The 13417-nt window shown below is 36.4% G+C and overlaps 1 protein-coding gene across 2 annotated transcripts; it reads right to left on the minus strand.

The window, feature by feature from the left end:
• Positions 1 to 71: 71 nt before the first annotated feature.
• Positions 72 to 7228, minus strand: LOC134842240 (sodium-dependent phosphate transporter 2-like). Of its 2 annotated transcripts, XM_063858499.1 has the most exons (10): positions 6459 to 7227; positions 5693 to 5793; positions 5295 to 5619; positions 4898 to 5102; positions 4712 to 4825; positions 4323 to 4473; positions 3711 to 4129; positions 3285 to 3555; positions 921 to 1077; positions 72 to 665 (listed from the first exon to the last, which is right to left on the minus strand). In XM_063858499.1, the coding sequence occupies exons 3-10, from the start codon at positions 5575 to 5577 to the stop codon at positions 166 to 168; spliced, it is 2100 nt and encodes a 699-aa protein (XP_063714569.1). In that variant the 5' UTR covers positions 5578 to 5619; positions 5693 to 5793; positions 6459 to 7227; the 3' UTR covers positions 72 to 165. The 2 variants fall into 2 exon arrangements, with proteins under 2 accessions (XP_063714569.1, XP_063714568.1); XM_063858498.1 differs by having other exon boundaries at positions 5693 to 7228.
• Between the last annotated feature and the right edge of the window lie 6189 nt (positions 7229 to 13417).

A 13417-nucleotide genomic window follows, 5' to 3' on the forward strand; every position in this document is an offset into this window, starting at 1 on the left:
GTTTAAAACAAAAAGGAAACGATAAATTTATCTTCTTTACAAACATATAATGAAACTAAATAAAACGAGTAACAGTGATCAACCTTGCTTTTAATGGCTATTCATTATTGCTCGACTAGGCTTTGATTGAGGATGAACAAACTAGGAAATGCGGTCGTTTCAATTTCACGCAAACTCCCTCAGAACCGACATTGCCACAGCCGACAGAGTGGCAGCAGCCGGAATAGTTACGACCCATGCAGTCGCAATCTTCTTCAGGATCTTCTTATCTACATTCTTATTCGTCCTTATATAACCAACTCCAACTATAGCTGCCACTTTACAATGCGTTGTAGACACTGGAATTCCAAAACTCGACGCTAACAGGACAGTCAACGCCGTTCCGATTTCGATCGTGAACCCGCTAGAGGGGACTATGAAAGTAAGGTCCTCTCCTAGAGTCTTGATGACTCTGTAACCCCAGATCCAGAGACCCAGAGAGATACCAAGTCCTCCAAAGAGACTGAGTGAGTTGCTGATTAGGAAAGAAACTTTCCAGTCGGTGGATAAGGAGTTCCAGTCGTGCTTCAACACACTGTTCCAGCTGTCGTCTCCGAAGGTGAGCATGAACATTGTGGCCAGCGGTCCCACTGCATTGCTGACATCATTTCCACCATGTGCGAAAGCTAAACACAGAGTGATCTTATCAGGCGCTGATTCAGACATGTACATTGGGAAATCTTTCAAAAAAAAGTACGTAGTTTTTCCAGTTCCAGTTTTTTGAAACAGTTTTAGGATAACTTCCAGAAAAAATAGCAACATGTGACAAGTAAACATGGGACCCAATAAATCAGTTTATCATTGATACCGTATAAAGACCAACTAATTTAGCATGTTGATAGCTTGATGATTCCGTCTATCAACTGCAGAAAAAAACTGACCTGCGAAACACGCAGTGAGAATTTGGAGATGTTTGAATATGAAAGCACACTCAGGTTTGTCTCTTTTGTTGATCTCGTTTCTAAATAGTTCCAACTCAGCTGGAGTTGGCTCCGTGAACAGAATCCGCTTGCCCATTTCTTTGGGTTCTTGGAATTTCTGAAGCAAAGAAAAAAAGATACAGATGCAAGGAACGATGAAATCGTGAAAGAATTTTTACTGAAATACTGAATACATTATCTTTACAACACATATCATAGAAACTGAATTGTATCAAGACACTGCAAACAGAATTGGTGCGAATCATAATTAAATAATTTGTGGGAGTGTAACTTTTCATAAGAAATCAAATACCATATCAGAGGCGAGCATAAAAATTATGTTTTCCTAGAAACGACTCAAAATTAGGCCACTAAGCTGATAAAATATAGGCCGAAATCATTTGGGCAGAATATAATTTTTGAGCAAAAAACATTAACAGAAAAAATACGAAGTCAAGGCTAGTAAAATTGCAAGCAGCAGAAGTAAATCAAAGCACCAAAAGCAACTACAATGTAAATTGCGTACAGCAAAAAAAAAACTTCTACGATTTGGCAACTAAGCAGTCAAAGCATAAGCAGACAAATAAAATACCAAAAAATTTACAAGCCTGTCAGATTCGAACCCAGGAACTTTGCCGTCCCAGCCGTATTCGCTACATCCAAACCAAACCGGCGACGCAAAAAAAATGAAATCATTATGACCTGAACATGAATTTACAATTTCTAATTTTGACTAATCAGTGAACAAAGTTCCCGATTGCAATACCCTTTCTCATGGCAAGGGTAATGAACAAGGATAGCCGGTTGCTGAGCTTATAGCAAAGAAGGTTTCGGACCAAAATTTTAACAAAAAAGAAACAACAACAAATAAATAGGGGTATATTTATACTCAGGTATATTTCATACAATTTTCATTGTATACTAAGGCATTTACGACAAAAGCTTTCTTCCAAAACACGATCAGAGAAACAATAGAAATCTAATATAAATTTGCAATTTTTTTTTATTACCAAGAGAGCGCTAAAAAACTTCACACTTTTTTACGGGAGAATTTTTTATGGGGCTTCAATGGAAGCTTAACCTCTAATTATAAGCTTTATTTGCTCGCTCGCTTCATTAATTCAAAATTAGACTCATAATCACTTTTAATGAACACATTTATTTGGGAGTTAGGTTAGAAAAAAAGAAGGTTCGTAATATTACACTAAGCTGATCGCTAGAGCAGATATGATGTATCACTCGAACCATTCCGATGATTTTATGTGGTAGCTAACTTTGCGTAAAAACTAGAAAACTTACCCGAAAAAAAAAGATCCTCTCCACTTTTAGTGGTCGGAATAATAAATGGTCAAGGTACAATCAACAGACAAAAAGTGGCGAAAGATTAACATGAAAGAAGGAGGGGAGAAATCACCACCAATCAGTTTAAGACGGGGTAGTTATCACCATGCAAGACCGCCTTCGCTCGGATAGGTGCAGTCAATTACCCAGACTGCCTAGACAAAGGCGAAGCAGATACCGTTAAACATGCGTTGCGTGAATGTTAACGAAAAGAACTGAGCAAATGCCTCGGAGGACCTACTACTTCCACTTATCAACCACCCTGGCAATCTCCACAAGCTCTTTTGTATGGGGAGAGGTATGTTGACATCTATGCGTCAGAAAACGCGTCGTAAGAAAAGCGAAGTCAGACAAATCATCTTTTGCTGAAAATTATTTTTCAATTGCATACATACTATAACAAGAAGGTCCGGCAGAGACTCAAACCCCAGACCTTAGGGGGGCAAAGGCAATGAAGTTACCCCTAAGAAAAATGAGAAGGAACCTGGAAGATGTTAAAATGAGAGAAGAAGTAGTCAAAGAAGAGAAAAATGTGTAGGAAATATTGTTTACAGGAAAAAAGTCTTCGCCAATTACAAGAAACTTGCTCTCGCAAATGTAAAGAAATGTAATTTAATGTGTTTTTTAACAGTGCACAATGCCAGATTGTCGATGACTTACAGAATTACTAAATTATCTTTGTAAAATCTAATGGATTTTCTGGAAAGACAACCTTCCAGAAATTTGCACTAGTATCGAGAGATGAAATTAAACACGCCCGGGAGGATAAAATTCTATGGGGATAATTTGAGATAGTAGCTTTTTTTATTGCTGGCGCATATCTCCTTATTTTACAAAAACGTAAAAGTTAAATGTCGAGGATTTCTTTACAGGTAGTATTTCATATTCAGTGCCGAATCAAACTTGTGTCGATTATAGAAGGCTTTAATGAACCATTTCAACTTTTAAGTGAAACTGCACCTGAATCGAAGTGTGATTTCCAACCTTGCTTTTTCTGTCCTCCCCGTCCTCTTTCAACTGGTTGATGACATTTAGTGACTGTCTATAACTCCTCCCTTTGGCATATTCTTCCTCTTGCTCTATCTCTGGGTTGGAGAACCACACCTGGTTGTTGGTCGAGATAGATGACGTCATCTCATTGCCCCCTACCAGCTCAGATGGGTCTAGTTGGGCTCTCGAAGAGCGGTCTTTGTTGAACAGACTGTCAGGACAGGAGTAGCACTTTCTTTTAATCCCGTTAGGTGCTGGGATCCATCTGAATTACAAAGAAGAGCTTACATATTTGCTTTTCGAAACACTTGAAGAGTGTTATCTTAAAACTTTCGGAGAAAAAAAAACATCCAGAACAATTTTTTGCATCATCATAGTATGTGCAATTAGGTTCCGAAAACTGCAAGATACTCATCGAACCTTTTTAAAATGCCGCCAGAATTTTTGTTAATGTTGATCACTTGATATCTTAGGTTTCTGTTCACTTGGTACGAATTCCTTCTAAGTTTCGCTTTCTTCTTCTTCAGATCGTCTTTCCGAGCATCACGCAGCCTCGAAGAAACCGCACCCTCATATTTGCAAACTCTTGAATTACTTTCTTGCGCAACAGAACTAGATACAATTGAACTTGAGTTATTCAGTAATTCAGCGTCGCGACGAAATCGGAAATCGGTTTGTTTATTCATTGATCGTCGCTTAGGCTGGAACGGAGTGTCCGAAAAAGAAACTGAAGAACCACCTTGGAATATTGAATTCTCAGACGCAATACTCTCGAGCGAGGTCGACGATTGAAGCTCGTCCCTAATTGAGTTCACAGACAGAGTAGCAGCCCCATAAACCTACACACAGAAAATCAAAAGGTGACAATTGGAACATTTCTCGAATATCAATATTCGAATCATACGATCGATCATCCAGAGTATATACGTCGGATGAAAGAAGCGTCTGTGTTGCTATTAACCTAATGATGTTGTGTTGTATGTTTTAGGAAGAGTGAGGGGGAGGTGTATTTTTGCCTAGTGAACACTGCACCTGCGTGTTGTCAGGCAGTATGGCCTTGAAATGTAGTCTCCGCCTGCGCATGTCCCTCCTCCTCTGTAGGGCACTGTTGCTGGAAGTAGACCACCTGTTCAGACTGAAGTAGAACTTCAGAGTGTCCGTCACATTCTCACGCTTCCTCACTCTAGCACACAGCACAAAATAGACCTCATTTACCTCATCAATTAATACAATTGAATCAACTCACTAAAAATAATAATACTTTTTTTCTTCATTATCTTATATTCGCTATCTTAAACGCTTTAAACCGTGCTATTCTTTATCTAACTAGTATTATCTTTGAATGGTAAGGTATAGAGCTTACTATCCTCATCACCTTACTACTCTTAAATTTTTTACAACACCATTATTCGTGCATTTACTTCTCCTTATAAGACATGTTTTCCATCAGTTTCCGCTGTGTTTCTATCTTCCGTCGTGTAAAAGGGACGAAAAGCAACCGAACCACGATTGCAACCACAATGGCCACCAACCCACTGAAAATGAAATCCATTTGTGACTCATTAGAAACGAAAAAAGATCTCATGGAGGAAAAAACGCAAACATACCTGAAGGCAGCTCTAGCGATGACAGGAAACGTCCTCCCGAAAAGTCTTTCTATAGGTGAATTTTCAACAAAGTGGATTGACAGCAAGTTGAGAAATATGGCGATCATGTAAAACAAAGGCATCGCCGCTAGTCCTGGTTTCATGGGATTTTTTGTATCCAGCACGAAGAAGCGTATAATTGAAAACAGAGCTGCAGATATCACGCCTATAACAAAATTAATGTTAAGATTTATCATTACCTTTTGCGTTACTTCAATGTATTTTTACCACGCAGAAAAATAGTCAAGACGGGGATGGAGAAAAAACATTGTTTTCGCTGCTGATTATTTTGCAAAACTTTTGCTTCTGAGCCAAAAAGCTTCAATTAAATGACAAAAAGTTATTCATCTTCGCTTACCTGCGAGGATTGGCGAAATAAGCCAGACAATCATAAGGTAGAGCATCGATATGAGGTTGATGGACTTGAGACCTTCACTGAACACGGCAAAGCCCATTGTCGCTCCAACTATTGTGTGAGTTCCAGAAATGGGTAGCTTTAAGAAGGTGCAAAAATGAATCCATGTACTTCCGCCAACTAAAGCAGCAACTTCTCCGGCCATGAGCATGTTTTGCGTACTATTGAATTGAGAAATCATAATAATGTCTGTGCTGATAGTTTTCGAAGTTTCACCACCCAGCATCAAAGCTCCGAGTGTTTCGAACAGGGCTCCAAAAACGTACGCCTTAAAATAACCCTGGTGACTTAACTAACACTACACTACTCATTCAAAAGCGATTAACTGCACAACGACCTACCTGTTGTAAAGTGAGCACCCCAGAGCCCACTGACGCTCCGAAGGCATTCGCAACATCATTCGCCCCGATTCCAACAGCAAACACCAATGCACTGATTGCAGCTAGCACCAACCAAATTATATCACCGTCCATGATTTAATATCATCAAACTTGCGCTTTTCTGACCATGTGATAATTCACTTTTACAATTTTTGAACCATTTCGAAACCGGCTAATTTTTGAGTATATTTGCCATACAAATGGATCTCCACTCCACGTTAGACTGAAGATTCAGTAAAGCTTACTTAGAGAACACGAGCTCAGAGTTAACATGAGAGAAATGAGTTCTTCTTAATCAAAGAGCAAATACATTTTCTCTTCTAAGCTAGGAGCTTTTATCATTTTAAAGCGTGTAACTTATAGCGCTAGAGAAGACTCAGACAGGCCTATAGCTTTTAATTTGAGTAAAGGTTTCAGGATCAGCATTATTGAGTGATTGACGCGAATTCCATAAACATTCACGAAGTCTTATACCGTGCTAAATTTGCAAACTGAACTTGGAAGTCATTGGTGAAAGCTAGAAAAAATTAGTCATTCGATGAAGGGCGAAACGTAACCCGTATCGAAAGGTAACCCGTATCGATTTTAATTGAAAATGACATCAACACTTCTTTTATCATTATCACTTCCATATCTAGAAAATTCCAAGGATTTTGACTGGAATACGTAATGAAGGGACTCCTGACTGTAACCTCGGTTACTATGATACTTTTGACCTTCTGATTACCTTCAGTAAAGATCGATGAAGACGCAGACTGGCAAAGGGTGTCTGTAATAAAATAACATCACATACTAAAATTTAACGTCTTCCACTACACAAAGGCCGATAAGGATTTGGCCCATGTGAATTTTATCCGTTGCATCAAAATTCGCATCGTTAAATTTGCAAAACAGCAAAATAACTAAATGCAAACCACCAACCACACCCTCTAAAACAATTCGAGGGGGTGGAGATTGTTCACATGATCCTAAGATTTTTTCGAGCGGGCAATTTTCCGAAAAAATTATGGCAAGAATCAATTTCCTAAGCAAGGTCATCACGTGAAGAAACTTTAAACTGTTTTGGCTATTTCATATGACGAATTGGTTAGTAATTTTTACACAGAGGTGGAGCAGAGCTTCGCACCACTGGCGATGGAAAAAAAATATGTCGAAAAAAGTTTAAAGAAAGCAAAACAGAAAATTGTTGCAAAACATTTTTGAAAACTTAACAAGCAACATTATCAGTTTGGCTCTAACTGAGGTTTTAAACTTGCTTGCTATGCAGAAGACACGCGATGAAACTATTTGTAAACAGCATATTTATGAAAAAAATTAGTTTCGATTAATTTCAGATTAGACAAAGTTATACAATTACCAAGCAATTTTATTTCATTTTGCCAGAGCCAAAACAAACAAGATTGAAACAACATATCATTTCACTTGAAAAAACTCTAAACGTGTCTGAAAACACAAAGCTATTGAAAAGGATACATTTCAAAAGGAGTGCAGCCTGTATTTAGACAACCGCGTATTCATACTCGTCAGTATTTTGACAAATACTGTATGAACCAATCAGAATCGAGAAAAGACATAAATAATCCAAAATAAATTATAATTATTTATTAATTTCTTCTTTGTCTCGATTCTGATTGGTTGAAACAGTATTTGTCTAAATACTGACGAGTCTGAATGCGCGGTTGTCTAAATACTGCTATGTAACCATTTCAAAAACCTTTAAAAACAATTGCGTTGGTACGGCCCTATCCAACCTGTGCACGTACCGTCGCATGACGGATGGGCCCATTTTAATTGACCTTTTTTTAAAAAAAAAACAATTGCAAATCTTAAAATTTTTTCTTCTAGTTTAAACAAAGAATTGCTCCAATAAAATTCGAATCATACAAAGAGGTACAACAACAAGAAACTGGCACTGGTAAAAAAAAAAACAAGAACTAGACACTATAAACAAACGGGTGCCGGACATCAGGCCGACGGGACTTCAAGCCGAATAGTAAAATTAGGGACTTCAAGCCGAAAATGTTCTCCTCAGCTCATAAAATATGATTAATTTGAAAACTTTTTTTGAAGATAAACTATATTACATGATCTTTCTTCAGTAGTTATCGGCGTCTTCCTAAAATTTTAGCCTCCAAATGATGTATAGGAAAGTTGAAAAAAAAACTGTTGAAGGCAATTTTTTTGTGTATCATTTATGCATTTCAAAAACCGGCTGATATTTTTAACGGATGCCAATTCTGAGTGATTTATTGTCATGAATAACGCTTATTCTGGCCTCAAATTTCTGAAAGCACCATTTAACCGATAAAAAATAGTGATTTGAGGTGTATGTAAAGTTTAAATTTCGGCTTGAAGTCCCGTCTGCTTGTTGTCCTAGACCCAAAACAAACAACGATTCTGAAAACGAAAACAAACGCCAATTTTAATTCCTAAAAAAGGAACTCCACTCAGACGAAAACAAGTTAAAACAAAGAGAAAGTTGAGCAAAAAAGCAATCAGAGAAACGCAACTTAACTACCTTTGATTAAACAAAAAATGAAAGCGTCCAATCGAACCGTTTTTTAAATTACTCCAAAAACGTATTATGTATTATCAATATTATCTGGACGTTTAGTTTACCCCTACCTCAAAAGATGGAAATTTTCATTACAAACTTTTGTTTAAAAAAAAACAGGTGCGAGTTTTATCGCCCCCTTTGCCTCTATTTAGTTTACCCAAACAGTAATCGCTCTTACATGGCCTATTTCCTTGAAAAATGCATACATAACGCCACTGCATAAATCGGCATCTAAAGCAGATATCAAAAACTACCATGGGATTAGCATCTTTCCAAAAATTTCGCTCGTAATGGAAAAAGTTTTGTACAACTTTATTCATGAAAAAATTCGCAATAATTTCTCTGACTGTCAACATGGCTTTCGATCTCGAAGAAGTACGTTTACGCTACTGCTTGATTATGCTGATAAACTCTATTATTTTAACGATAAAAATGAAGATTTTAGGTATGTATATTTTGATTTTTAAAATGTATTCGACAGTGTTTCACACAACAGATTACTTTTTAAATTAGAAAAATTTGGCTTCTACAAGAAATTTGTACAACCTATTAATTCATATCTCTCTGATCGCAAGCAACGTGTACATATTAGCAAAGTCCTTTCTTCGCCGTGCTCTGTTCCTAGTGGGCCCGATTCTAGGCCCGATTTTAATTTGAAAATTCATAAATGATACACCAGAGCGAGTTCTCTCTTCGTTTTGCTATCTGTTCGCTGATGGTTTAAGACTTCTTTCAATTTCATCTTCGATCAACTTTCACAATGATATTGATAACGTTTATCAATAATCTGTCGAAAATGGTCTTATAATCCATCCAGATTAAAACAAAACTTATTTGCAACACGCCACACGAGTAATATCTTAACAGTCTAGTTATTGAACGTGTATCTTCTATAAAAGACCTAGGTTTATTTGATACACCAAATCTCTCCTGGACCGAACAAGTTAACACTAAATCTGATAAGGCTCTGCGTTGCTTCTTCAGTTCAAAACGCAATATCCCATATAACACTCCAACGATAACAAAACTTCAACTCTATATATCATGTGTCAGAAGTACCCTTCTTTTTTTAATTCATGCATATGGCAACCAAACATTGCTTCTCTTCGAAAGCTGGAAAATGTACAACGCAAAGCAATAAAGTGGATTTGTGGATTAATGAACACAAAATATCAATTGCGTCTATTAAACTTTTACCTATCTGCTACTAGCTCATTTACTCGGATCTTGTTTTATGCTGCAACATCTTACAAATCAATTACGATATCGAAGTTGATGATCATGTAAGTTTTTATTTTCCTAGACCTGCCAGTCGCGCTGCACACAGGACTTCGTTCGATATTCCGAAAGTGTGCGAAACTTCAACATGGGTGACATATTTTATCCGGACAACTGCTAATGCCAACAACGTGTCAGCGAAATATGGGATTGACCTTCGCCAGGAGAAACCACCAGTGCAAAGAGAAAACTCCCTGAAATCTTTTTAAAACTATCGATATCAGATTTCAACCCTGAAAACTCCTGTACCTTTTTTATCAATTGACACTGTTTAACATGTAGATCTTAATGCTCATACTTGTATTTCTGCCATCATTATAGGGACTAAAGTGTTTTAGTAGTAGTAGTAGTTAAAAAATTAAATGGAAAAATTCTAAATTAACAACCATAACACTACAAAAAGTTTTCGTTTATGTTTATCAATGTTTGAAACTAAAGCAAAATCAGAAGAACTTCGAGAAAATTAGCTGGCAGCAACTCAAGTTGTCACAGTAAAACAAGAAATTGGTCTAGCAATGACGTACAAAATTTTTCGAAAAGGATATTTACCTTTAAAAATTTTGGGCTAAAAGGTAACAAACCAAAATTTCAAAAAAAAACTAATGCAGAAAATTTAAAAAATCCAAAACAAGTAATGCGTAAAAACTAATGAGCTATTTTATCTGCACCAAAAAGAACGCAATACATACAGCCGATCGAGCAACCATTAGCAACACCTGGCGTATAAATTTTTTCAAATGGTCAAAAATAACGCTTGCTAATTGCAAGCGTAATTTGAAATTTTAAAGCAAACTCATTAAGCGATAATACTTCAAATTGTTTCTGGTTATTTCAGACGACAAATCGTTACCAGATGAGTTTTTTAAGCAGTCTAATCTTTATTTGACATTTGACCAGAATGACCAAAAATGCATAGCGGCAAAAGAACCTTTATTCGAACCGTTCGACTAAAAAATCGACTGTATGGGAAGATTAATGTTGTTAATCGTCTAATTGGATGAATCCGGAAGGATTAATTTGAATCGAAAAATTATTTTATTAATTTCGATTCGAGCGTGCATGACACGTGATCGTTTTATTTTTGCAAAAATTGAGAAACAGAGCAAAATCAGAAACGCGATTCTTTCCAGTAGAAAAGAGATCAACCACCGCGGGCAAAAAAAAAACGAAACGCAACAACGTTAACAGAAGCAACCATTGAGAAAAAGCTTTCGGAGTTGTAATGATTGTGCTGTTACAATCGTTACCGGAGTTATTGAACAAATCAGGAAGGCTGAAGTTGAAGACATCAACCCTTCCTGGTTGTGAAGAAAGCGTTACTTCAAGGATATTGAAAAAACCCGAAGGGTCTGGAGTCACACTCCTGAACGGTCATTTTATTATCTTTTAGCCTTTTGAGATGTTCTGAATTTATATTTTAACATCTATTTTAATTTTCAGGCTATGGGAAGCCAAAAGTTAAGGAATGGGTTGCTAACATTTGCCCGAAAGTACATATATTTCAATTTCATCTTCGATCAATTTTCAGAATGATATTGATAATGTTTATCAATAATCTGTCGAAAATGGTCTTATAATCCATCCAGATTAAAACAAAACATATTTGCAACACGCCACACGAGTAATTTCTTAACAGTCTAGTTATTGAACGTGTACCTTCTATAAAAGACTTATGCTTATTTGATACACCAAACCTCTCCTGGACCGAACACGTTAACACTAAATCTGATAAGGCTCTGCGTTGCTTCTTCAGTTCAAAACGCAACATCCCATATAACACTCCAACGATAACAAAACTTCAACTCTAAATATCATGTGTCAGAAGTACCCTTCTTTTTAATTCATGCATATGGCAACCAAACATTGCTTCTCTTTGAAAGCTGGAAAATGTACAACGCAAAACAATAAAGTGGATTTGTGAATTAATGAATACATAAAATCTTTTGCGTCTATTAACCTTTTACCTATCTGCTACTAGCTTGTTTACTCGGATCTTGTTTTATTCTGCAACATCTTACAAAACAATTACGATATCAAAGTTGATGATCATGTAAATTTTTTTTCTTAGACCTGGCAGTTGCGCTGCACTAAGGACTTTGTTCGATATTCCAAAAGTGTGCAAAACTTCAACATGGGTGTTATATTTTATCCGGATAACTGCTAATGCCAACAACGTGTCAGCGAAATATGGGATTGACCTTCGCCAGGAGAAACCGCCAGTGCAAAGAGAAAACTCCCTGAAATCTTTTTAAAACTATCGATATCAGATTTCAACCCTGAAAACTCCTGTACCTTTTTTATCAATTGGCGCTGTTTAACTTGTAGATCTTAATGCTCATACTTGTATTTTTGCCATCTATATAGGGACTAAAGTCTTTTAGTAGTAGTAGTAGTTAAAAAGTTAAATTGAAAAATTTTAAATTAACAACCAAAACACTTCAAAAGTTTTCGTTTATGTTTATCGATGTTTGAAACTAAAGCAAAATCAGAAGAACTTCAAGAAAATTAGCTGGCAGCAACTCAAGTTGTCACAGTAAAACAAGAAATTGGTCTAGCAATGAAGTACAAAGTTTTTCGAAAAGGATGGCTACCTTTAAAAATTTTGGGCTAAAAGGTAACAAACCAAAATTTCAAAAAAAAACTAATGCAGAAAAATAAAAAAATCCAAAACAAATAATGCGTAAAAACTAATGAGCTATTTTATCTGCACCAAAAAGAGCGCAATACAAACAGCCGATCGAACAACCATTAGCAACACCTGGCGTATAATTTTTTTTAAATGGTCAAAAATAACGCTTGCTAATTGCAAGCGTAATTTGAAATTTTAAAGCAAACTCATTAAGCGATAATACTTCAAATTGTTTCTGGTTTTTTCATACGATAAATCGGTACCAGATGAGTTTTTTAAGCAGTCTAATCTTTATTTGACATTTGACCAGAATGACCAAAAATGCATAGCGGCAAAAAAACCTTTATTCGAACCGTTCGACTAAAAAAACGACTGTATGGAAAGATTAATGTTGTTAATCATCTAATTGGATGAATCCGGAACGATTAATTTGAATCGAAAAATTATTTTATTAATTTCGATTTGAGCGTGCATGACACGTGATTGTTTTATTTTTGCAAAAACTGAGAAACAGAGCAAAATCAGAAACGCGATTATTTCCAGTAGAAGAGAGATCAACCACCGCGGGCAAAAAAAAACGAAACGCAACAACGTTAACAGAAGCAACCATCGAGAAAAAGCTTTCGGAGTTTTAATGATTGTGCTGTTACAATCGTTACCCGAGTTATTGAACAAATCAGGAAGGCTGAAGGTGAAGACATCAACTCTTCCTGGTTGTGAAGAAAGCGTTACTTCAAGGATATGGAAGAAACCGGATGGGTCTGGAGTCACACTCCTGAACGGTCATTTTATTAACTTTTAGCCTTTTGAGAAGTTCTGAATTTATATTTTAACATCTATTTTCATTTTCAGGCTTTGGGAAGCCAAAAGTTAAGGAAAGGGTCGCTAACATTTGCCCGAAAGTACATATATTTCAATTTCATCTTCGATCAATTTTCAGAATGATATTGATAATGTTTATCAATAATCTGTCGAAAATAGTCCTACAATCCATCCAGATTAAAACAAAACTTATTTGCAACACGCCACACGAGTAATTTCTTAACAGTCTAGTTATTGAACGTGTACCTTCTATAAAAACCTAGTCCTATTTGATACACCAAATCTCTCCTGGACCGAACACGTTAACACTAAATGTGATAAGGCTCTGCGTTGCTTCTTCAGTTCAAAACGCAACATCCCATATAACACTCCAACGATAAAAAAAACTTCAACTCTATAT

The sequence above is a fragment of the Symsagittifera roscoffensis genome, chromosome 3 (assembly GCF_963678635.1).
Source record: "Symsagittifera roscoffensis chromosome 3, txSymRosc1.1, whole genome shotgun sequence".
Lineage (NCBI taxonomy): Eukaryota > Metazoa > Xenacoelomorpha > Acoela > Convolutidae > Symsagittifera > Symsagittifera roscoffensis.